This window comes from Pongo abelii, chromosome 12, assembly GCF_028885655.2.
Source record: "Pongo abelii isolate AG06213 chromosome 12, NHGRI_mPonAbe1-v2.0_pri, whole genome shotgun sequence".
NCBI lineage: Eukaryota > Metazoa > Chordata > Mammalia > Primates > Hominidae > Pongo > Pongo abelii.
Genome location: NC_071997.2, coordinates 69,408,398 through 69,435,897, shown reverse-complemented (window position 1 = coordinate 69,435,897; position 27,500 = coordinate 69,408,398). Strand labels below are relative to the sequence as shown.

The 27,500-nt window shown below is 35.2% G+C and overlaps 1 protein-coding gene across 50 annotated transcripts in view; it reads left to right on the top strand.

Moving 5' to 3' along the window:
* Positions 1-27,500, top strand: part of EHBP1 (EH domain binding protein 1) — a 375,583-nt gene that overhangs the window by 296,900 nt on the left and 51,183 nt on the right. For 19 of the 50 annotated variants that reach the window (XM_054547468.1, XM_054547476.1, XM_024242302.2 and 16 more), the window contains 5 exons: positions 10,651-10,798; positions 19,387-19,494; positions 22,175-22,299; positions 24,984-25,122; positions 25,308-25,414. In XM_054547468.1, coding sequence (XP_054403443.1) covers positions 10,651-10,798; positions 19,387-19,494; positions 22,175-22,299; positions 24,984-25,122; positions 25,308-25,414 — 627 coding nt within the window. The remainder of the gene's footprint in view (positions 1-10,650; positions 10,799-19,386; positions 19,495-22,174; positions 22,300-24,983; positions 25,123-25,307; positions 25,415-27,500) is intronic. The other 31 variants (XM_054547478.1, XM_054547488.1, XM_054547505.1 and 28 more) reach the window with 3 other exon arrangements.

The following is a 27,500-nucleotide window of genomic DNA, read 5'->3' as shown; positions in this document are numbered from 1 at the left end:
GTAATTTTTTAAAATATGATACATAGATGTCATACGTCTGAAGGGTTAAGTCTTATTTATCTGAATGGAACTGCAGGACAGTTTTGCAGAACACTTTAACACAAATACCTATGGTTTACTTTGACGTTACATTTTTTTGTTGTTGGTTTCTTTACTTTAAATACTTGAACTGTTAGACCTTCTACTTTTTTGCTGAGAAAGATGTATTTGTACCAGATTAGAAAAGCTAAACTGTTTCTTTACATTGAATAATCAGCCTGTCATGACAAATCTATCTCCTTCTGCATGAGTAGGTGCCAGTCTGACTGGCTTCTTTTAGGCTCACACTGGGTTTTAAGCTAGATCCATGTGCATGACTGGCAGTGCATTTGTTGGGCCAGATCTAAGGAGCCAGAGAGCGTTCAGCTCCTTTTTGCCTACAAAAGAGCAGCCAGACAACCAGCAAGAGGCCTTGGATGTAACACAAGGTGATACTTACTTAGTCAGCCATTCTTCTTTTTTTCTTATAATTTTTTTAAACTAAGAAGTTATCAATTTCACAAAGAAAAGAGGAATTAAATTATCAAAGGGTCCTTTTTTTGGAGGCTCAAACTATTTCTGTTCTACTAATGCAAATTGAAGTTTTCAGACACACAAAATAATCGCTTTTATAATCCTAAAATAATTATTTTTGGAGAAATATAGTACCTACTAGGAATTCATATGTATTAAGTAAATGAATGAAAGAAAATGATTATTTATTTAGAATATAAAACTTTCTATCCCAGAATGCTTCCAGATACTTAAAGGAAAGGCTCATTTAGCAACATTAACTTGATCTCATGTATTCTTTTATGTTTAGGATTCTTTATTTGTGTAGCATGGTATAACACTGCAAAACAAATGCTACAATTAAAAAGAATACGTGCTGTATCTTGAAACAAAGATATATTTTAAAAACTAGAGTATGATATATTCATTTTCATGAATTAAATACATTAGATGAAATCTAAATTCTTAAAATGTGTCTATTTTTTCTGAATTAGTCCTTTTATATTTTCTACTCATATATTAAAAACTATCTCAAATTTAACTTCATATTCTGTTTACTATTTTTCCTATGTATCTTAAACAAATCCAAAATTTAGTAGTTACTACAAAAATAAATGTAATCCCCAGGGTTGATCAAAGATTTAATCTGACCAGATGGGGCAAACTTGAGAAAGATTTTGACTTTCCACTCTGTTTTGCAACAAGAAAGGCTGATTTTTTTTTCTTTCTTTCTTTGTTAGAGAAGCAGAGATCAGGCCATCCCCAGAGAAATGAGCAGGTGTGGCCATTTATAAGCATGTCTGCTTATATTACAAACCAGCATAAGAAAAGTTTGAAATGGGTTGAAAAGATCTGCTAAACAGTTTTAATGTTTCACCCTAAATCCTATTTATTCAGTCAGGAGCTGATCAAGCTGGCAGTAAAATATCTAGTCTACCTAAACCTTCTAAAATCTTGTAATTTTATTTTTTATTTAATTCTATCTTTCATAGTAAGTGAGTAGGCACACTTTGGTAATCCTTGCCTCTGGACAAGCACAGAATTCTTTTTTTTTTTTTTTTTTCAGTCCATTCTGAATGCCTAATAACAGAGTCTTGCTCCCTGTCTAATGATGAAAGGGCGACAGTCAAGTTCTTTTAGTTTACTACAAAATTGAGGAATTTCATGGACCATTTTGAGAACAGAACACTGTTAAATATTAGCAGCTCTAAGTAAAACTTTTTTAAAAAAATTTAGGTTAAAATTTATTTAGCTCAATTAATTAAAGTTCAATTACTAAGACTGTGTGAAACACCGAAGACAAAACAAATAATCACAGGATGTTCTTGAGGGAGGTAAAAGATGAAATGTGGGGTTTTTTTGGTATAAATAGAGTGCTTTTTTATGTTATAAACACAATTTTACAAAGAGTATGGATACAAACTACATTATTTGAAATAATACGTTTTTAAAGTTTTGTTAAAGCTTATTTCATGAAAATGTGTGTAGACATGTTTCTTAATGATCTCAGCAGCTACACTGACAGTTTTTCATGTTCTAATTCACCTTCACAAATCCATGGCATCATTTTTTGGCTAAAGTAATGTCAGTTGGTGACATTTGCGGCAAGTATAAAAAGGACCCCCCATGGCAGCCATTTTTATTTGATTCTTAAGATCCAAAGGCTGCTGAAAGAACAATTGAATAAAGTTGGGGATTGGAGAAGCTTGATTTTCTTGTTCTCTGTGAAATGAAACTCCAGCCTTTTTCTTCCCCTTCCCCTCAAAAGCAAAAGTCTGCTAGGGGGTTGTAGCTGTGTCAAAGCCGCTGGGATGCCACTGCTGATCACTTTAATTACTACGACTAAGGAGGATAAAATTAAAAGTAGCACCATTGAAGCAGTGGAAGAAAGCTTGCCTAGATGTCGGTGAACTGTGAAATATAAAAATTGCATACCAATACATTTTTATGGGAAGGAAACAAGGAATTACATTATTTATTCTTGAAGAGTTTGTCCTTAAATTGTCAAGTTTTACTAGTGCATCTATCTATGGCAGATTGTAGACCATTTCAGAATGATAAGGAAAATAGTAACTTGAAGACATGCTGTGAAAGGGCTAAATATTATTTAAGTTTATGTCCAAAGCGGTTAGTTCTGATCCATCTATATTTGAATATTTCAAATCCATTGGATTGAAACAGGGCTCTTTTTGCACCGTAACATGACTTTTGCCTTATCCTGAAGATGTTAGCAAAGAGAAAAGCAAAGCTTAAATACATTTATCACTTTTCTAAAGGCTTATAATTTAAGGTTGGGAACGTAAGTTTTAAGTGAATGTAAACAAATTAGTTGCTCATCATCTCTCTGTATTCACTGGCACAAAGGGAAATTTAAACTGATTTGTATAGCCCAAGTATACATAAAGAACTGGGACTTTAAAAAATCATAATCACTGTAGGGCCTCAGAAAATACTCTGAATAGCAGTTATGTAATAGATAGGGCCAGTGCTTTGATATCAAACAGACACTGATTTTAATTCTTACTATGCCGTTTACAAGATATATGACCTTGGGCGGTATATTTAAGTGAGATTCAGTTTTTATCAAATTGGAATGATAGCAGCTATCTCAGAGTTGTAAGGAGTAAATGAGACAACACATACACATGTGCAAGCACACAGGGCACAGAACTAGTATTTACTCAAAAATTTGTTACAAATTGTAAAAAGATAGTCATAGGGAGGGAGACCTCCCAAAACTACGGCTTCTATCAAACCCTCCAAAGAATACACATCTATCTTACAAAAGCAAGATTATCCTTTATAACTCAATCTAACTCTAAATAATACCATATAGGAAAAGGTGAATGTCATCAGACCCATTGTTAGAAACAGGAAGTCTAACTACTTCAATTTATTTAAGTCTATCTAGACTACATAAGTAAATGAAAGATATATGGGTTTCCTATGTATTGGATTTTTGAAGTATACTTATCTTTCAAGTAACAGCAGTTTTCTAAGTTGCCTTGCTTCTGCAACCCGGTGAAAAGATTTTTTTTCCCAGCACACCTGGTAAACATGATTTACTTACAGCTATGAGTCACTGCCTTTTTTTGAAAGAGGAATGGTCAAAGCGGATACCAAAAACACATTTCTTAGGTTTAGGCAAACTCATTGTCAGAAATATTATGAACGTATTTGAGCAGTTTGTGCTGAACGCTATACAGAAATAAGATAATCATTGTCCCTACTCTCTAGTCATTTTATCCTTAGACATAAACAGTATGGCTATTTTGAGTAAAAAAAAAAAAAAAAAAAAAAAGCATAGATTTTATTGCTATCTATTCTTTCAATATTATTGCAAAAAAATCTTTTAATGGAGCCTACATATAAAAATTAAAATGAACTAGTTTTACTTATGATGAACCTGGAGACTAATAAACTGAAAATTACTGCTATCAAGCTAAAATTGGTGGCATAATCAATTACTGTAATTATAAGCTTTTCCTTCATGACCTTAACAATTAACTTTTATTTTCTCAGTTGGTTTTTTGTCTTAAGGGAAGTTAAAGGGTGAGAAAACAAACAACACAGATATGCCATCCCACTGGAGAGCTTCAGGCCCAAGCAAAATTGTCTCTGTGGTGTTAGGACATTAGTAGAAAAGTAAATTAAGGCAATCTGATAGGGAACTAGAATTCTGTCAATCAGGCTCAAGATTTTGTGCTGTGTCCATAAACTTTGTTTACTGTAGGGTTTTATGAGTTGTAACCTGCCCTTGCAGTCTGTTAATGAGGCTAAATCTTGCTACTTGAGAATTGAATTACAGCACACCTCTGGGCTAATGGTTATAAACAAAAAGTCCCATTAGGGCTACATTCTGATTTGTTCATTTGCATTTTTTTCTATTGTATAGAGAACAATGATGAGTAAATAAGTACAAACAAACAATTTACATGGAAATTGATAAAGTGTTCCTAATTAGTATTTAGAATTGGTTTTATTAAGGATTGCCTACTTTAAATTGTACTCTTGGTAAGCTCTCGGAAAAATTTGCAGATGGGAATATTATGGGGGGTAGAGGAGGTGATAGCTTGTGAGAAAAAAATTAGGTTGACGTTTCATATTCAGAAAACTAGAATCATTTATTTCATTTTAACTCAGTAAAAATGACCCTTCATTTTAGTTTGAATCACCAAATTCCAGCTATGTAAGAAGTTATTATTCACTCAGTGAAATACACTTTAACTTAGTTGCCTGAGTCATATTAAATAATGGTTTTTGTTAGTACTCTTAACTTTTCATAAGTTTGGAAGATGAAAGTTTAGTAAAAGTTCCATTTTCTTCATTTGATCATATAATTTGATACTTTGGGAATCATATAGTTTAGTGGTTAAGAGCAAGGGCTCTGGAGTGAAACAGACCTGAGCTGAACACCTGGCTCTGACATCAGGTCTAGCTGTGGAATGTTGTGACTCTAAACTTAAGTATTCCTACTGGTAAAAATAAAGATGTGAAAATTAAATATTACGCACATAAAGCACGTAGCACATAAATGCTCAGGAGATAGCAGCAGCCATCATCAAACTCACCATTATCAATCCTGTAATTTCTTTTATTCCTAGTATATTTTTCAAGTTTAGAAACACTGATAGTGGGCCAAGTGTGGTGGCTCATGCCTGTAATCCCTACACTTTGGGAGGCCAAGGTGTGTGGATCACTTGAGCCCATGAGTTTGAGACCAGCCTGGGTAACATGACGAAACCCCATCTCTCCAAAATTACAAAAATTAGCCAGGCATGGTGGCACACACCTGTGGTCCCAGCTACTCAGGGTGGAGGCAGGGCTGAGGTAGGAGAATCACCTGAGCCTGGGGAGGTCAAGGTTGCAGTGAGCTATGATTGCACCATTGCACTCCAGCCCAGGTAACAGAGTGAGATCCTGTCTCAAATTTAAAAAAGAAAAAAAGAAATACTGATAGTAAACAGGATTTTTTTATGTTTTTCTTGCATCTTCAATCTCACTATGCCTACTGCATACTGTTCCTCACCTATGAATGAGCTTGTGTCTCCAGATACTAGTAAAATTTCACTTGAATGTTAGACCTCTCTTCTTTTGCCCCTACCACAATATACACTTCAGGAAGCATACCATCACATTGCTTTGCTTTTTTGAGGCAGGGTCTTGCTATGTAGCCCAGTTGCTCAGGCTGGTCTTGAACTCCTGGACTCAAGCAGTCCTTCTGAGTAGCAGGGATTATAGGTGTGTGCCACCATGACTAGTCAAGATTGTTTTTTAAAATAATGTTTATTATAAGAGTAGTACATGTGTATTATAGAAAATTAGAAAATAAAGTCAAAAGAAAATAAAAATATCAAATTTTGATACCCAGAAATCTTCACCATGACAACTTTGCATATACCCTTCCAAATCTCTTTCTATGCATATGTTTTCTTAACTCTGACTTATTAAAATGACCAGGTCAGTTGTCTGGGATAGCCTACCTTCTGGATCTGTTTAGTTGTTTTCTTGCTGTGTTATTTATCATGCTTCTCTATCCCCTGTGCTTATGATAAACATGAAATTATATCTAAAGGTTGAGTGGATTCACTTTAAATATTTTTGGTAGAATATTATAGGTGGTGTGCAGTTCATGTGCTTCATATCAAAAAACATATAGCATATGATTGACCCAACATTAATGATGCTAGATTCGTGGTCCCTAATCTCTGATCTAGTTCTTATCTCTCTTTTTACAAATAAGGTTTTCCCCTTGCAACTAAAAGTAGTCTGTGTGGTGTTACTTAAGCATATGTTCCAGTTATTATTGCTGTGTAAGAGGCCACCCCAAACTTAGTGACGTAAAAAAAAATGTCTTGCTATTATGCTCTACAAATTCTGTAGGTCAGGAGTTCAGACAGGGCACAGTGGGCATGCTTTGTCTCTGTTCCACATTGTCTGAGACATCAGCTAGGAAGACTTTAACAGTTGGGGATGGCTCAAAATGGTGAGAGTCTGAGGTCATCTAAAGCCTTCTTCATTCACATGTCTGGGACCTGCGCCAGAATGACTGAAGGCTGAATTTGGCTAGAATGGTCAACTGAAGCACCTACGTGTAACTTAGTCTTCTCGCTGGATGACTGCTGGGTTTCCAGAAAGAGGACAGAATATAAGAATTTCAAGACAGCTTAGGCAGAAAGGGTATGGCCTTTTCTGACCTAGCCTTGGAAATCACCTGCAACACTTCTGCATTCTATTTCTTACATACAAGTCACTAAAGCTGGCTCAGAAGAATTAAACTCTTCCTCTTATTGAGGGAGTGGCAAGGTCACATTGCAGAAGAGCATGTGAGATGAGCGATAACTGTTGTGGCTATCTTTGAAAAATACAGTTGGCTGCAGCATGACTATCTGGTTCCCCATCAGACATTTACCTAAGAGCTTTAATAACAGTTGATGATCCTTGCCAGAATCATTCATTATGATTTGCAAAGTGATTTTTTTTATAATTCTACCTTTTAGGGGCATTATTAAATGATATTTTATAAAGTAGAACTAGGCCAGGCATGGTGGCTCAAACCTGTAATCCCAGTGGGAGGATGACTTGAGCCTAGGAGTTTGAGACCAACATGGGTAACACAGGGAGACCCTGTCTCTACAAAAATTAAAAAAAAAAAATTTTTTTTTTTAAAACTACAGCCACCATGCCTGTAGTTCCAGCTACTCAGGAGGCTGAGGTGGGAGGATCACTTGAGCCTGGGAGGTCAAGGCTGTGGTGAGCTGTGATTGCACCACTGCATTCCAGCCTGGCTGGTTTTACTATATATATATATATACACACACACACACACTCACACACACACACACACACACACATATATAGTAGAGCTTTCCGTTATTGACTGAGAATATTTTGTTACTCTAAAATTCATTTCCCACTGGAAATACAAAATAATTTATTCTTTTCCTTTAATTACTACTTTTTAGGAGTTATTTCAAAAGCTGCCTTAAATGGTAACAAATGAGTTTTATATCCTTCTATGTTTTGAATATCATATTGGACTAGAATTTTCCTTGATTCAGTGTGTGACCTCATTGATTCAATTCATTGCAGTCATTTTTCTTTTTGAAAGTGAAATTGTCTCTCTACTGGGTTCTTCTAATTGGTTCTCTACTGGGAGCTTCAAGCTCGTCCCTGGGTCCGTTGGACATCCGCATTAACCTACCCCCATTAATTTTGATGGCTTAACTTGATTTCTCAAGAAATTTGTGAAAAAAAAAATTGCCTGGGCTTGAGTTCTACCCATTGGTTTCTACCCTTGTCCCTAATGATATGTCACCAAGTTTTGTTTTGTTTTTTAAGGCAACAGACTATTTAATGTGGCTTAAAATACATCAATGTCTCACCAAGTTTCATTGCCCTTTTAAAATTTTCAGACTCATTAACCTCTAACATTGGCTGCAATTGATACTCCTTTTTCTTGAAAGCCTCTTCTACTTTGATTTTCTGGATACTTCAGTGTTCTAATTCTCTCCGTCTTTCTGTGCCCTCTTTTCCTCTTATGTACACATAGATAGATGTTTTACATGTTTTAGTCAGTGTCCCTCCTTTTTCTCTAGGGTACCTCTTCAAATGCTTTCATGGATTCCTATAACTCATCAGCTCTCTAGTCATAGTCTGACCTCACATCCTAGTATCCATTTTATTTCTCAACTACCTACTAACATCTACTCAGATTCCTGCCAGCTTCTCAAACCCAGTATGTCTTAGCACAGACTTTCTCTCCCTCCCTTCTTATAGTTCCTTTTAGTTTTTCTATTTCTATTATGAGCATCACAGTTCTACTAGTTGCCTAAGTTTAAAATTTCTGAGTTTTTTTTCCCCCCTCTGCATCTATTATGTTACCAAGAATTGGTGCCTCTAATTCTAATATATTACAGTTTTCTCTTTCTATTCCCATTGCCACCGTCTTAGTTTTGTATCTCAGAACAGTTTCCTTGGACTCTTACAAGAGCCTCCTAACTAGTCCATTGCCATCCTTCTATGCCAGTCTATTTTATGCACCATTGCCTGATTAATCTTTCTCAAATACACCTCTAATTGATGATTCCCCTAGACTTAAAAAAAAAAAAAAAAAAAAGACATGCATAAAAACAAAGCCCAGCAGTGGTCCTGCTGTCTTTAGAATAAAATTAAAGCACCTCTCCCTGTTGAACAGGGCCTTTAAAGTATCTCCTCAAATTTATTTTTCTTGCCTTGTCTATCACTGTTTTTGCCCTATGTTCAGGAAAACTAGGTTATATTTCCCCATATACTTTCTTGCCTCTATGTTTTTGTACTGTTCCTACCTCCTTGTCTCTCCTGCACTGACCTACCTAACCACCAACTTCGATCTCTACCCATTCCAAATCCTACTCATTCTTCAGGCCCAACTTGAAATCCATGATGGTATGATGCATTCTGTTTGCCCCTCAGCCAAACATGTTCTCTTTTTTCTGAAACCTTATGTTATTTTGATCATACTGCCTTAACATTGTTACTTTCTCTTTCTCTATATCAGTTTTTTGAGAGTATAAATAGTATATAGTACATTTTCATGCTTGAAATGGTTACAGCACCTAGCCCAAATTATGTACTAAAGACCAGAGATACAAAGGTAAATCAGCTGTAGTTCAACTCTAATGTGAAGGAGGCATCCCTACAAAGTTATAATGTAAATTGACAAGTATTGTTTAAAAAAATAACATATACACATAGACACACATAAAGTACTGAAGTAACATAGAGGAAGGATTACTTTATTTCATAGGGAAGTGGTTGGGGAGATAGTCAGGGGAGGTTTGGTGGATTTAAACTGAATCTGGAAGAATGAGTAGAAATTAAATAAGGTGAGAGAAGCTCATTCCAAGAAAAAGAAATGACACACTCAGAGCCACAAGTACATGAAGCTACATGATACAAACAATTCTGTATGAATAGATGTAAAGATTTATGGAGATTCAGAGATGTTAAGGGGAGATAACCCTGCAAAGATATGTTGGGGCCAGATTATTTCAGTCTTTGTTTTATCATAATAATGCCGTATTTTATATGTTTTTCAATTTACAAAGCAGTTTCACATTGATTATTTGCGATTCATAATATTAATCATCCTTTTGTGTGTGTGTGTGTGAGACAGAGTGTTGCTCTGTCACCAGGCTGGAGTGCAGTGGCTTGATCTCAGCTCACTGCAACCTCCGCCTCCTGGGTTCAAGTGATTCTCCTGCCTCAGCCTCCCGAGTAGCTGGGACTACAGGCACGTGCCACCATGCCCAGCTAATTCTTTTGCATTTTTAGTAGTGACGAGGTTTCACCATGTTGGCCAGGATGGTCTCAATCTCTTGACCTTGTGATGCATCCGCTTTGGCCTCCCAAAGTGCTGGGATTACAGGTGTGAGCCACCGTGCCCGGCCAATAATCCTTTTTTTGGTAGTCAACAACTCTCTTATTTGTCTTGTTATTTTAAATATCAGAAACCACATTAGATTTTAATTTTTCTTCTCAGTATACATTTGGGGAGAGGGGGAGTTACCAAAAAGAATTTCACATCACTATGGGATTATTCTTGTTGATAGTTTTTAAATCAAATTATTTACTGATAAACTATCCCCACTCTTACTCTAGCCCCCTAAATATGCCATTTCCTATGTAGTATTTGATCAGCATAGTATACCAGCATTTTCTGCTATCAAAGATGTCTTTTAGGCACTGCTCTGTGCCTTTATTCAAAAATAGCAAGTTAAATTATATTCTTAAAAAACATGAATTAAAATTCTGTTCTCAGTATTGTGACTTTTTTCTGTAAGCTGGTTTTTTTATTAATAATAATTTCTGATATTTTCTCAGTAATATGTATTACCAAACATTCTTTAGTTTGTATTTTTAATGGACATTTTAATACAATAATTTGTAAATGTTTTTAAAAATCTGATTCTAGGATGTCTTTTAAAAATGGTGTGACATCCAACTGATATAGAGCATCCTATTTATAATGTGGGCCAAGCACCATGCTGTAAACCAGTTACTATCATGATGATCAGATTGAAAATGAAATTGCATTTCTGTCAATTACTGAGTTGGCAACTGTTCAATATATCTTAGCAGCAAGATGAAGAGCGACGTCGGCAGCTGAGAGAGAGAGCTCGTCAGCTAATAGCAGAAGCTCGATCTGGAGTGAAGATGTCAGAACTTCCCAGCTATGGTGAAATGGCTGCAGAAAAGTTGAAAGAAAGGTCAAAGGCATCTGGAGGTGAGTTAAAGAATCTTGTATCATTCTACAGACAACCTAGAAATCCACAGTGGACTTTTGGGACTTTTTATTCTTACTTCAAAATGTTGCTTCAAAAATATAAAGTTTCTAACCTATTGATATGTTGCAAAACACCTGAAGGTAGCATAGTAAATTAGAAGATAACTGTTGCTGTTTTCCACATCAACTTTTTGGCTTCATTTAAAAATACTCAAGAAGTACTCTCTTAGAATATGCTTTTGTAAAAAACTCATACCTTGGTTTGTGATACCCCATGATTCCTCATTAATCATATTAGGAGTATGTAAAATGTAATTGAATCCCTAACATCTAAATCATAGCACAATTAGTGATGAGCTTTGTCATGAAAGATTTTCACTTAAAACAAGATCTTTAGAAAGTAACTTTAACAATATTCTGGCATTATAGCCTGAGATGTTAAGAAGTTTATATAAGTCCCATCTCAGTTTCTTCTTAGTCTGCTCACTCTGAGAGGGTCTTCTTCAATATCTGCAGAGATTAATCTAAGCTTGATGTTGGGACAAGGGCCATATATATATATAATTAAAGTGAATTTTAATTTTAACTTCAGAGATGCTCAATTTGGACATCTTTGGAACATTTTACATTTTTAAGAGGAGTATCTTCACAAGGCTTGTGAGCTTTTTATTTCAAAGGTATATAACCTACTTATCTACTAAAACATGCCAGATACTTGCCCTGAGTTAATCTTAGAATTAGATTAGGCAAGTGAAGACTCGAATAAGACCTTAGAGCAGCCATCCCCAACGTTTTTGGCACCAGGAACTGGTTTTATGGAAGGCAGTTTTTCCACGGACCAAGAGGGTAAGGAGGGATGGTTTCAGGACAAAACTGTTTCACCTCAGATTATCAGGCATTAGTTAGATTCTCATAAGGAGCATATAACCTAGATCCCTCACATGTGCAGTTCACAATAGGGTTCGTGCTCCTGTGAGAATCTAATGCCGCTGCTGATCTGACAGGAAGCCGAACTCAGGAGGTAATGCTCACTCGCCCTGTTAGGCCAGGTTCTTAATAGGCCACAGACTAGTACTGGTCCATGGCCCTGGGTTTGAGGACCTCTGCCTAAGAGGGCCGAAACAAAGGTAAGCTATTTCTAGGTCAATGATAAGTTTCCTCAAAGTAAACTGAAACTTATTGCTGTTATTTCTTATTGTTTCCTTATATTAAAAGCTTACTGTAGAAAATTCTAATGCTTATAACATCTAATCTTCCATCTCATAAATTTGAAAGCTTCTTCCTCACACAGCTGTGTATCTGTCCCTCTGGTCTTCTCAGAATGTCTGTACCTTAGTTAAACCCATCTTGCCAGGTACAGTGCCTCATGCCCGTAATCCCAACACTCTGGGAGGCCAAGGCGGGTGGATCACTTGAACCCAGGAGTTCGAGATTAGCCTGGGCAACATCACAGGACCCTATTGCTACCAAAAAAAAAAAATAATAATTTTTTTTCATTTGTCTTTTTTTTTTTTTTAAATCATTGCCTTCAACCAACTCACGCCCACTAAAAAAAATTTTTTTTTAATTAACCAGACATGGTGGCACACACCTGCAGTCCCACCTACTCAGGAGGCTGAATCGGGAGGATCACTTGAGTTCAGGAAGTTGAGGCTGCAGTGAGCTGTGATCATGCCACTGTCCTCCAGCCTGGGTGACAGAGTGAGATGCTGTCTCAAAAAAAAGAATTCTTCGTCTTCCCTTTTCGACTCCTATCATGCAGCTACCATGCAGGATTTTTATTGCAATTTCTACATTCTCTACTACAGCTTTATAGTAAGATCAGTAATTATGCACAGCTACATTTGTGTAATACTATGACAATTTGCTGTCATTTATCATTAATAATTAGATGCTTCTTTTATCGCAAAAATCTTCTAGATATTCTAAGTAAGTCTTAATAAATCTTTGCCTCCTTATATCTTTGAGTCATGGAAAAACACCATATTCTTATGCTCCAGATAGGCTTCCTGAAGCTATTAATGCCACCTTCCTGTGGCATCATAAAGCCATGTAGGAAAACAAGTAATAATAGGATGAAGGGGCATTTGGAATCTATTTTTTGTTTTTCCCAGTAGTGAGCAGATAACAATGCTAAATGACTTGTAAGCACTGGGAAGGCTAAGAATTAAAAATCCTATTAATGATATGGGATGTGTCAGCTATATAGTTGGTCCTATCTTTATAATCCAACTACACTTGAGGCTAAGCCAGGACTAGACTAGGCAAGGAGACTGTCAGTGTTACAACCCAAAGTGTGGTTGCTTCCTGGTAATAAGGGACAGTAAAGATTTCAATTTGCCATCATTCAACAGTCAAAGTAAATAAAGCAAACAAAGGACAAGTGAGGATTGGATCTATAGAGTTGGCAAGGAAATGCAGACTAGAACAAGGAAAGCCAGGTGAAATGAAGAAGGGGCAGGGTTTGACAAATGACTTATGAGAACCTCCTGAGGAGTCGGGTTTCTTATTCCTGAAGGAGACCAAAGTGACCAGGGTCTATTTTTCCCATAGGTCACAGCATACCTTGGATGTTGGAAGTAGCTACATACCAAATGGTAGTCTGTTTGTGAGAACTAAGGTTGACCTAAGACAAATGATGCAGGCCTATTTCCTGTCCTCAGTGGTGGGTCTTGGCCTGTCTTCATAAAGGGATATGGAATAGACTAGGTCTCCTCTGGCCTCAAGGTCTAAGCCCTAGCTATTGAGAGTGAGAGTTGTGAAGAAAACTTTAGGACAAGGAAGAAGGTAAAATTCCTTTTGAAATTCAATGATTCATATACATTTATTTACCAAACAGTACCAGCCATTGTGCTTTGCCAGGATTTGGCAAACATCCTGGAAAGGGCCAGAGCACTGTAGGTTTTGTAAGCTGTGTGCTCTCTGTCCCAGCTACTCAGTTCTGCCCTTGGTAGCCTGAACCGCCCTTTGCAGTCTTGAACAGTATATGAATGAATGAGCCTGGTTGTTATTTACCTTCAAAAGACAGTAGGCTGGATGTTGCCCCTGGCCTGTAGTTTGCTCACCCTTGCATAGCAAATTCAAAATTCACTTGAGTTCACAAGAGTTTAATTTCTAAGTAAAAATGACCTGATGAGGTTGTTGAGTCAGGGGAAAGAATTAGCAAATTAGTGTCCACTCTCCTAGGGTCTAGTAGGAATCCTCAGGTCTGAAAAAAGTTTTGCTATGGAGTAGTGTGAAAGGAAGAGAGAGAAATAACTTAAGACCAGCCTAGATGGAGAACTAGGGTAGGAAGATTTTCGAAGCAGTAGTCCAGAGTGATAAAAGAGGGTAGTGAAGAGCTGACATAACAAGGTGGATGCACAGCCTGGGGAATGTATTGAACATGACCATCACTCATACCCACTGCCTGAACTCACCTGCAAAAGCCTACTTTTTCTGTTCTCAAGCAGCAACCAGCCTCGGTGAGAAAAGGAAACTTACTAAATTTGAGGTGAGGTGTCTTCAGCTTCATGGTGTCCACAGAAAATACATACAAGGTATTTTAGGTCACCTGTAACTGTATATTCAGGCAATCAAGAGACCTATATCCTATTGCAACCAGAAATAGCCTAATTCTTGTGTAGATAACAGAATCACACCTCTCCTAGCAGCCACAGCCTAGCTTTCACTTACCCTCTGTTTGACATACTTGTGGGGCTTATGAGAAAATCAGGTAGTGTATTACACATGTTTTTTTCATTTTTGCATCATTTTGTAATTATAGACACGTGATGGCCTCATTTTAAATTCCTCATTCTATGTAACAAACGATGTGGGTTGCATGAATCTTTCCTGACAAGGTACAGATGTTGATAAAGTTTAGTATTTTTGGTTTTACTTGTGTAGTATTGTGGTCAGGGAATAGGGCCTAAATTTCTGCTTTGGGAATTTATTAATGTTTTATTTTGGCCAAATACATATTAAATTTTTGTTAATGGTCTATGGACACATTTGCAAGGAAGGTGACTACCTTGTTTTAAGATGATGTTACATATCATGTCATATAGCACGTGTATTATATATTATAAAGTATATTATATATGATACATATTTTGTTATTATTTATTCCATAGCTTATCACTTTGGTTTAGTTAGATTAGATTACATTTGCTTAACTTTAAACTGACATTTTTGCCTCTTTTTATTTTTTGACACAGAGTCTTGCTCTGTTGCCCAAACTGGAGTGCAATGGCACTATCTCAGCTCACTGCAACCTCCGCCTCCCAGGTTCTAGCAGTTCTCCTGCTTCAGCCTCCCGAGTAGCTGGAATTACAGGCACCCGCCACCATGCCCGGCTAATTTTTGTATTTTTAGTAGATACAGGGTTTCACCATGTTGGCCAGGCTGGTCTGGAATTCCTCACCTCAGGTGATCCGTCTGCCTTAGCCTCCCAAAATGCTGGGATTACAGGCATGAGCCACTGCGCCTGGCCTTTGCCTTTTTTATGTAGACAAAGTAGTATATTTTGTTTTGCATTTTGGGTGAATGAAGAATTTTTTTTTAATTTTGCCCATGAGAATGTCTGCATGATCCTTATTATTTCAGTTATGGAAAATAAATTTGTTGAGCTGAAATAATATCTTAGGTCTTCAATAATTTTTATTTTTAGCTTCTATTAATAACATAATATCTGTATTGTGTTTCCTATCTTTTGTTTGATTTCTGTAGAATAACTTCAAAAATAATGAATTTTATGGGGACCTTTGTTGAGAATTTTAAAAATCATAAGTGAGAAATTTTTTTGGAATTTTTAAGTATGTTTTTAATGATAACTTCACTTTCTGTTTAAAAAATGCAGATATTCTCTCTCTCTCTCTTTTTTAACTGTCACCAGATATCTTGGTTTCATTCAATTTATCTATAAATAAAATGTTTAAGACAGGCCTTATTGACCACACTGTTTGGATATCTGTTTTACTTATAGTGCTGTGCAGTGTCAACTGGAATACATTTTTACATTCAGTGCATATCTAATCTCCTTTTACCTTTTCCTGCACACACAGTACATAGCATACTTGCAAACCAGCTTCTGTTGTATAATGGATCTCTAGTTTACTTTCTGCCTTGTTCACCTACTGGGTTTTCAGTGTTTAACCATAAAGATATATTATATTTATACATTTATATTATGTAGTATCTTTAAACACACACATGCACATGCACTTAAGTTCTGTAAGAATACAGTTAGAGCATTTCTTACAGGTGTTAGGAAATATGTAACATTAACTGTTCAGAAGAATCCAAAGTTGATTGTAAAACTGAAGTCAATGAATCGAAAGAAAGTAGAAACCCATTCTTAAGAAGACCTGAGCTGTATAGATCACTTTTTACTCTTGCCATCCCAAATAGTAATCCTTTTATCTAAGGTTAGCAGTACATATATGAACATTGAGTTAACCCACTCAGCATTACTGGGGAGTGGTAGTGTAAATGGCACCTGTTTAACATCATACAGGAACCTAGCACTGTATAAGTGGGTAAAGAAAGTAGGTGCCATTTCCTGGGTATCCCTGGAATCTGAAAGAACCCATATACAACCACATTTCCAGACTTACCTATTTTTTTTCATGGCAATGCCATCATTCTATTTACTCAGGCTGGAGAGTTGATTGTGATGGCCTCACCCTTACTCTCCTCAGTATCCCTTACTCTCCTCAGTATCCCTTCTCCCACAGCCCAACATCCAATTGATTTCCAAGTTATATCATACCTACTCCCAATTCTTTCATCCTAGGTTAGGCTCTCCATAGTGCTTGCCTGGGGGTTATAACAGTCTCCAACCTGCATTTCTTGACTCCAGCCTTTCTGTTCTCCAGTCCAACATTTAGGTCAGCAATTTTGCATGACAGATGGTGTCACGTGCGTAGGGCTGTCTTATGCACAGTCCCTAGACCACTTTTGCTTTCACATAAGAAGGCATATGAGAATGTGAGCAAGAGTGATATTATAGAAATAATAATTGAAGCTGCTCTAACTTATAAAAGACATAAGCTTCAGTACTTATATTACTACTAATAAGTTACACCTACTTCACAACTGATGACAATATGGTACTTCGGTTGAAAACTGCTTATGGAGATTGCAGTTAAATTAATCTTCTAAAGCACAGTGTACTGATCATGTTGACCACCAGTATCTCTACATTCCTACCAAGTAAAAGTTAAACTTCCCATTCTGTCCTTCAAGACTCTCTGTAGGCTCTCTATAGTTTTGCCTTTCAAGTCTTACCTTCTATTATTTCTCTTTAAGTATGCTTGAGCCAAATAGGACTTTACACCATTCTCTGAACATAATCTACCCGTTCCTCCTTTCATGCCTGTAAAGCCCTCCCATCAATTGTACCTCTTGAAATTCTATACATTTCTCAAGACCTAATTTAAAGGTTAGCGTTTCCAAGAAAGAATTCCTGGTGTCATTGGCAAAGAATAATCTCTTTACCTTTTGAATTTGCTCTGTACCTTATTTTTATCCAGTAAGCCCCACCATACATGGTATTATAGTCCCTTGAATATGCCTTTAAGGCAGAATAAATGTCTCATACAACTTGGTATCTCCTCAACATCTAGCACAGTGTTTTTCATATTGTGTATACAGTACACAGTAGAAGTTTCTTGAATAAATGAATGAATATTGAATTCTGTACTCTCCCTCTAGGTTAATTATATTCAGTAATCATCAGTGGAAGCTTATTGGCAACAAAAAAGTACTGCATTAGAGCCCTAAAAGCTATTAATAGAAGCTGTCTCTGACACAGAATAATGCTGAGGAAGTATTCTGAACACCTTTTTGACACACAGGAAATATTTGTTAGCGTATTTGCTAAACTACAAATTTTGAGGATAGTGAAATTGAAGATGCCCACTTCTATGAAATGAGTCAAATAGTTGATAAGCTGAGCACAGTTGATTAGAAAAGATCTCACAAGTGATTGTGCTTAAATAATGAAGCCATGTATAATACCTTAGCTATTTCTCTGAAAGCATTTAACAATGTTTTTATCTCTATGCTTTTTTGCCCCCCGGGTGTGGGGGGTGCATTTCTCAATCTTTTTTCTTTTTTCTTTTTTTTTTTTTTGAGACGGAGTTTTGCTCTTTCACCCAGGCTGGAGTGCAGTGGCGCGATCTCGGCTCACTGCAGTCTCCACCTTCTGGTTTTAAGCCATTCTCCTGCCTCAGCCTCATAGCTGGGACTACAGGCGCACACCACCACACCCGGCTAATTTTTGTATTTTCAGTGGTGATGGGGTTTCACCATGTTGGCCAGGCTGGTCTTGAACTCCTGACCTTGTGATCCACCTGCCTCAGCCCCCCAAAGTGCTGGTATTACAGGCGTGAGCCACTGCACCCAGTCAATCTTTTTTCTTTATTGTTTTCTTCTTCCAAATGGTTTACAGAGTAGATGGGAAGTCTTCAATAAATGTAAACTATTGTTATTAATATTAATGCTCATAGTAAGCATTTACTTAGGAAGCCAAAAATCAAGCCTAAAGATGTACAGTTTCAGAAAGGGACAAATGTTGAGGGATTAAGCCAAACTGTAGAATTATCAATTGGAAAAAAATCTTTGGAATACCTCACTACTAATAAAAGTTGCCCAACTGAAAAAAAAAAATGAGTTGCAGGGTAGTAGGGGTATTCTTCAAATCCCAGGGCTACACAGCTATTTCTCCAAAAGGTACATTGCCTGTCTGTTGGATAGAAATTAAAGTTAAACCTCTAATATGCAACTAAAATTGTTGCTATGCCTTTTCAAATGTATAGAATTCAAAATTACTGAAACAATTTTATCACTAGAATTTGGAGAGGAAAAAATATCTACTAAAAATCCTTAATGTCAAAAATTGACTCCATTAATTAATTATGACCCAAAACATTTTACTAGGGATATAAAAAATTATGTAAGACTTTCTCATTCCCGTATATTTAATTTTGGTTGATAATTTTTCCCAGATTTTGCTCTACCAAGATTTATTGTCTTAGTTGTTTTTGAACTTTCCATTGTATAAAGGCACTGTATATGCTAGTCTCACTCTTAATCTATCCATAATGTTTTTATGATAATATTTCATTAATAGCATAAAAGTATTTAAGCCTTCATGAAAATGACAAATATATATATAAGGAATGTGTGCTTATTTATGCATTTAAATCGAATAATCTGATAAAAGTGTAAAATTTAGAAATATTTGATGACTTTGTCTCCAAACTAACTTTATTTTTGTGTGCCATTGTTAGAGTTACTTATAGATTACGCTTTAAAATACAGGGACTAATGAGCTCAGTGATTCAGAGACAGCGTGTGGCAAATTGTCAAAACCTTTGCATCTGCTTTGATGTGATAATTCACGTTTGACATATGAATGTAAAATATAAATGTTAATCCAATAGTGAAAGAGTGACTTAAAACTGATTTCTTAACTTGCTTATCTGTGTCAGACCTGAATTTGAATAACTATACTAAAATACTGGTTTTTCTTCTTTAGTGTTTTGGATGAATGATATAAAATATAAATAATATACTAACATTATTGCTACATGTTCCTACAGATGAAAATGATAATATTGAGATAGATACTAACGAGGAGATCCCTGAAGGCTTTGTTGTAGGAGGTGGAGATGAACTTACTAACTTAGAAAATGACCTTGATACTCCCGGTAATTTCAAATTATAAATGTTTTGTGTCCTGCTGCATGGCAAACTTTATGGTTACATTTTTATTATCTCATCAATAATAATAATAATTTTGTAGTTTTATTACATCTTATGGCCTCATAAACCATTTAGCTTAGTCTACCTTCCATCAATTTTATGTTATTTTGTTTTAGGTTGGATGTTAAAATTAGCAATAACATTGGAATAGCAAATTGTAGTTTGTGTTCTCTTGTTACTAAGATTCACTATTGTATTTTATGTTATGTGAGATAATCTGTAGGCTTTCAATAGTTGGTTCCCTTCTCAGCTTAAATATTTTGGTGTGATGTCATAAGGTATATATTCCACATGTAAATCTAAACCATGGGATCGGATTTTCTGATTTAGTTTAGAATTATAGTCTTAGTTGTAATATTATTTTGCAGATTTTCTGCTTACCTTAAATACTTAAATATTACTCTAGTAAATGATTTTACATGTACTTAACTGATTACAATAAGACACTTTGAAAATTATATAGACTGCTGTTAAATTAACCTTATGTCTTATATCAATAAATCACTTTGGCAATGGACCTTTGTAAGTTCTTATTTAAAATACAAAGATACTTGCTGGTGGTTTTTAATAGGTGAGTGTTCCAAATGCATTGCCTTTATAAGCCAGCAGCAAGTAGCAATCCAAAGTTTTGTATACCTGAGGGGTTCCATAAATGCTTGTTGAATTGAATTCTTATAGCAATAAAAAGTCTTTGGTGATTTCTTTAGACTTAAAGGAAGGAGGCAAAGTCTCTAACATTTATCTTTTCCTGTAAAAAGCTAAAGGGAGTGAGAGCAAGCATACTTTTTCCTATCCCTGGCATGCCCCTGCAATGCTAAGCTGCTCCATTTCTTTCTCTTTTGGAAATACTACTATGATTTCAATAAACAGGTGACCAGGGTTTTCCTGACTATAACAAACACTCAAGAAAACTCATGCCCTTTTGTCAGTAGCTCCTTCATGGCCTGGTGTTAAATTGTACTATTGCTAAATAGAAGTCAGTATACTTAAAATTGTGCAAGTCCAAAAGAATGCTGATATTTAAGGAAAACTTTTAAATGTTTAACCCAAAATTAGAACTACATTTTACGTCTTTCTGTTTAAAATACTACAGAACTTGGTTAGGTTTGATTTTTTTTTTTTTTAAACATTTTTGTTGTTGTTTACTCACCTTCCCACCATAACCACCACCAAAGGCTTTATCGGAAACCAATCACATCTTTTTAATGCTGAGGAGGACATCCATAAGTACTGGATTGAATTTTTTAATACTCAATTTATGGAAGTATAAAATCAGTAACAATATGTGATGCATATGTACTGATTCTACAGTAGGTTAGTAACACAGGAAAAAATAGCCATTTCTTAGGTAAAATAAGGGGAGAATTTTCTAGTTTCAGCTATAGCAACTTTGGGGGATACTTTAAAGATTGGTTAATTTTAATCCTAACAGGCTTGACTCTTGTCCTGTTTAAAAACTCTCCTCCTACTTAATGTTTTCCAAAAAGAACACACATCTCAGCCTTTCTGTTTGGAGTTAACTAATGAATTGTTTACGGCTCTCAAGCATGCCAGTTAAGTGTTGGCATGTAAGTAGACAGGCCTCCCAATTCAGATTTGTGGTTTATTTTGTGGCAATAAGAAATGGGAATGCAAACTAGAATCTGGAAGCCCTTAGAATATATTATGATTTTTATCCTTGCTTTATTTTCCCCCCAAATTTTTTTCATATGTATATAAGTCATAAGGTTTTAATAATAAATTGTTTAATCTTTATCTTGATTTGACCATAGTTCATCAGATATTGTTTAAAAGAGAAGCCTTGCAATATAAACTGACCAATTTGCATGAAAGTAATGACAATAGCATTTAAGAGTCTTATAATTAGAAAAGTTATTAATCTTTATGAAAAATATCATCCAGCAAATGGTGGACATATCTATTGCAACCATTTTATTAAGGAGTTGCCTTTTATTAATTTAAGAATTAGTTGTGTTTCTACTCATTTTGAACTATTGTATTATGAAAGATTAATGTACATTAATACATTCCAAAAATGTAATAATCTGTATTGTATTTCTGCTATCTAAGTAGAGGGTATTTGTAAACATATACCCTGTTTCAATGCTGGTTATATAGGTACATATATAAACACTGGATTCTAATAGTATGTACATGATGATGATCTGAGATAATGTTAAGAATTTGTTTTAATATGGCATTATATTTATAAATCTAATACACTAAAAGAATTAAAACTATAAAATAATATTCAAAATTAAATGTATCTCTTGTTTTAAATATCTAGTTTGTTATAATAGCTTGTTTTATTATGTATAACATACAGTGCTTATATAAATGTATACATCACATACAGGCATAGGTTTTTAAGTAAGCATTAGCCACTATTTAACTATAGTATAACTAAGTTCTCTTTAGATATGTTGACTGTATTCTTTAAGGAGAGTGATTTTGGTGGGGGAATATATATATATGTAAAGGATTTTTCATGTGTCTAATCTACTAATACCCTTTTCTTCTTTCTTTTAAAATATAGTAATACTTTTCTGAGCTCACGTAAAATTGACAGCCTACATATCTAAATGCATCTCACTCAGTTATTCATGGTATTTGCATATTTAACAGAACAAAACAGTAAGTTGGTGGACTTGAAGCTGAAGAAGCTCCTAGAAGTTCAGCCACAGGTGGCAAATTCATCCTCCAGTGCTGCCCAGAAAGCTGTAACTGAGAGCTCAGAGCAGGACATGAAAGTAAGTCTTACTTGTTTAAAACATTTGTCTTAGTATCTGTGTCTTCTAATTTCTGCCAGGAGTTTGTAATTCTAAAAACAATTTTTTACCAAATTCTTCACCAATATTAAGATTAGGGTATAAGAAATTTTTACTGGTGAGGTGTGGTGGCTCATGCCTGCAATTCCAGCACTTTGGGAGGCCAAGGCAGGAGAATCAGGAGTTCAAGACCAGCCTGGGCAACATATTGAGACTTTGCTACTAAAAGTAAAACAATTAGCCAGGCATAGAGGTGCATGACTGTAGTCCCAGCTACTCAGGAGGCTGAGGCAGGAGGATTGCCTGAGCCCAGGAGTTCAAGGCTGCAGTGAGTGGTGATCATGTCACTGCACTCCAACAGCGGAAACAGGGCGAGACCTTGTCTAAAAAAAAAAATTAATTAATTAAAAAAATTTTTATTGAATAGCCAATAAGTAAATATCAATATGGTAATCAGTATTCATATACTATTTTTCAGGGAAACTACTACTTTAAATTGCTATTTCAAGTAAAAATAGAGGCAATATGGAAACTATTTTTGAGTTCTATATGTATGTATATTTTGCTAAGACAAATACTGTTAAGAGAATTCTAGCGCATTTTTCAATAATCCTCAACCTTCTGCCTATATAGATGAACTAAATGTATGTTGTTTGTAAGAATCATCACACCTGAAAATGGTAATGTGATTGAATATAAATGTTTAAGATAACTTGCATGTGTTTTGTGCCATTATGCATCTTACCTTGTGTAACATTTTAGTCAAAAATGCCACATTATAAGAATATTATTAGACTGTTTATATTATTCCCACCCACATGTTTCCCTGCTTTCCTCACCGTGATTAGTATTTCTGTAGCTTTAGGGCACTTCCAGTCCTGTATAACTTTTCACCCACCTGCAGACTATGGGGACTGCCCCGCTGACTGAAAGGATTTCCTTCCCCTGACACAGAGATGCTTTGAAGTCCCAAAACAATGACTTTCATTGCTTTTCCCCTATATTGTCAGTTTCTATAAATTGGTGATGAAAGTGTGTGGCAGCACCAGAGGACTTTTGGTCTCTATCTTTGAACAAAAGGAAGCCTGGATCAGGTCTGATTTTTTGCGTTCAATTTAGCTTTCTGCAGTGGATTTAATGCAGAATGAAGCTGGCCTAAGAATAATACAATAGATTGAAAAGGCTAACTGAATTAGTGGGTTTAGAGGAATACATTTGTAAAGTGGCAGAAGTCCCTAGTCATAAAAAGGTTTCTTAAGACGGGATTTGCTGGCTAATCACACTGATATTTTAGCATGTTGCCAGGCCTAAAAAAATTTAGCTGTGTTTGTTTATTTTGGTAAAGACTCTAGTATTAGACTATTGGATAGTTATTATAACAGTAGAACTCTATTTTTCTTTAAAAAAATAGAATAAAAGCCAAAACTGTTTCTATCATAACTGTATGGCTAGGATATTATAAGCATGATATTAATGATAAATTCATTAGATAACTTTAAAAAAATAAAATAGTGTTATTTTCATTATTATGTTTTATCTGTATAGATAAAATTGGTTTTGCTTTCCAAAACACTCTTATATAGTAGTCTTTAAAGTTATTCCAACAAAAGGTGTGCTTTAAACAGCTTGCCTTTGTATGATTCCTTTTAGTTAAGATTTTGAAAATGGTGTTTATAAAGAACATATAGAGTCCATCTGTTCTCTTGAAGCTTTCAGCGTTGATTTGGGTTTTAATTTTTTTTAATAAAATGCAGTTTACACATTTATAAATGAGGCATTCTGTGTTTGTGGAAAAGGATAAACTGTTACCTTCCCCTGAGGATTCTGTATCCCAGGCCTCCTTGAGGCTAGAGAATAGGCCATTGGAGGGCTCCCTCATTACCGATTGTCTCAATGCAGAGGAAGGGCAAAGTCTTGGTAGCTTTTGATAACCAGTTTCAGCATTCAGCAGGCTTAGCTATTAGTCATGCATCTTAGCCTTTCCCTATTTACTTTCAAAACACTTAATAAAAATAATAAAAGATTAGGTATAAAATGAAATATTTGTTTGGTACACAGCACCTCGGTATCTGCAGCTTCCACACACTGCAGTGGTTCAGTCTTCTGGGATATTTCTTGTTGATAGAACCATTTGAATTTGTTACCAGTATTAACATAGGAAGCTCCGGAAAAGATAATTGTAGTTTCCTTAGCTGTAAAGGGCTTACTTACAAATCTGGCTTTGGAAAGTTATAGCTGATGAAATGCAGTTCAGTAGGGTAGTATTATAATCCTACCTTTTAGCCTTCATCCAGCATTAGTGGTTTATCTCAATGGGCATAAAATTAGAAACTAGTTCTTGTTGTCATACAAGTCTGTGGGGCTGTACAAACTGATGACACAGAATAGTGGGGGAAATAGGAGGCAACATGGCTTTTAAATGATATGTATCACTGGTGGAAGACACATTCGTATCAAAGTTATCAAGAGTTAAACCGTGTGTCCCAAAGTTTGTGATTACAGGCAACAGAACTTGCAGTTGAGCTGTTTAAAGTGCTTTAAAATCCTTTTCTTGCAAAAAGTTTCTAAATTAGTGTTATCTTAAATCAGTAAAAGTTGCCTTACTAATGTGTAATTTTATGTTTATGAGATCAGGACTCTCTTACCGTGTGTTGTTTTACGTTTAGAATGGCACAGAAGATCTCCGGACTGAACGATTACAAAAAACAACACAACGTTTTAGAAATCCTGTTGTGTTCGGCAAAGATTCTACAGTCAGAAAAACTCAACTTCAGTCTTTCAGCCAATATATTGAGAATAGACCAGGTAGAACTCTTTTTAAAATGTTTTTCCATGTTATGGTGTAACTATATATAGATATCTATATATAGTGTGTGTGTATATATATATATATATATATATAAAATCTGGTAATGTAAATTCACATTTCAATACACAAATATCAAGCTTTATAATAATTTTACATGTCTTTCCTCTTTTTTTTTTTTAAGAGATGAAAAGGCAGAGATCAATACAGGAAGATACAAAGAAAGGAAATGAGGAGAAGGCAGCGATAACTGAAACTCAGAGGAAGCCATCAGAAGATGAAGTGCTTAATGTATATTAATTTTTTGTGTGGTTTCATGATTGCTGATAATTCCAAACTGTATGTGGAAATAGTGCCTTTATTTGTTAAAATGAGATGTTAGGTTTTTTAAGATGTCAATCTCCAGTGCATTCAAAGCAGAGTGAGAGGGGTGCACTGTTGAATTAGTCTGCAGTGTGGTGATAATTGTCAGATAAAAAAAAATGAATTTTTCAGAGTTCCACAGCCCCAGTTTCCTTGAGACATTTCCATCAGGGCACTTCCCATAAAGAGATTCCAGTATTGATCTACCGGGAGGATTTTAATTATTACAATAGCAGATACCGCAGAGCTGCAGTTAGAGGGAAAAGTCACATGAGACCTGCTAGAATTTCTCAGCCAACCCATTTTGTTGGCTTGGGTTAATGGGTGTTCAACCTTTCCATTATCCAGATCAGCCGTGAATTACTAGCTGAATGATGTTTGCATTAATATAATATATATGGTAATTTCTTCACTTAATTAACGGGGAGGTTCAGCTCAGTAGGGGTATGGGCTGATCATGTGTAAAATTGATTTGTGAGGGAAATATTTGATAGACCGCAGGGAGAAAGCTGCTTTTGATGGACAGCTGCGGGACAGAAGCAGGAAGAACAAGTTTTAACTTGAATTTTTGTCTGGAAGCATAGCTCTCTTTAATAGTACTACTTTTTAAATTATCTACAGTTTTTCTAGGTATTTTCATTGTTTTCAGTGTTAAAATAGTTGGATTTTAAAATCCTTACAAGTACACTCAGAGTCACCAACTACATTTTAGGACTCTAAAATCTTCTCATTTTAACTTGTTTACTTTAGAAGACCTGGAAAGGGATGAGCTAGAAAAGAACAGCTCACTGATAATCCTGATGAATTATTTGGTATAACTTTTAAGTTACAGAATACTTAACTATACTATGTACTCACACTAAAGAAACCTGATTATGAAATTTCTTTCTATTTTTAACTGAACCAATCAGTAAGAGCAATGAAGTTTGTGTGTTGCTTATCACTTCTGCTTCCTTATGTATTTGTTTTTTGTAATATCTTTGCAAACTACTATATTTGTTTTGTCTGTCTGTATGGGAATGAGAAAATAAAATGTCCCTTTTGAAAATGCTCTGCTATCTGGCAGATAGGTTCAAGAAGCATTCACCAGATTATCCCAGATTTTAAAGTTACCATTAGCATTTATTCTATTATTTTATTTTTTTCTGTTATATTTTGTATTGAGATGGAAGAATATCCATTTTGTATAAATTTTTTTAAAAACAGTGACTTTTAAAATCAAACTATCCTGAGAAACTTAGTTTTATGATTTCTTAAAGTATTTTAACTTTAAATTTGTCAACTGCCATAATCAATTTAATAAGAAATTGGTATAAATTGAGGTCACATATGAGTACAAATTACTTACCAGTTCAAAAGGTATGTAAATTATACATATAGTTAGACATATTTATTAATGATGAGAATTCTAAAATATGCTCATAATTAACATAATTCTTTATTTTACTTCCTGTTTAAGGAATGGTGAAATATAATTCCTTATAGCTTCTAAGAGATTCATATGCTAGGAAGGGAAGGGATTTTACAGAAGAAGTTTGTTCACATTTATTTCTCTGAATAAATAATGTTATAAGTGCTTATGATAGGAGTGGTGGTGGTAAGAATAATCACTTAATCAGTTCTTCAATATTTCTTAGCTAATTAGATCTCTTAGCCCCAAAAATGTCAAAAGGTAAACAGGTAATCCAAAGGGAGCCATAATTAATCAGTTTTTATGACTATACCATAAATAACCCTGACTTTGATGATTTAAATTTGTAATATGATTGTAAAAATTAAAGGTAAACTGGCACACATATATAAAAAATATATTTTTTTAAACATGGATGGTTCAAAAAGTAAATTTTCAAATTAAAATCCAAACTTGGCTAAATGGAAGATTAACCAAATCAATATATGAGTTTTCTTAGATCCTACGTAGCAAGGTTTGAAACCACCTGTCAGGTTAGTATTTACAACTGTAATAATTAGTAATACATCAACAGAACAGCATATTAAAGTACAGGAGCCAGCT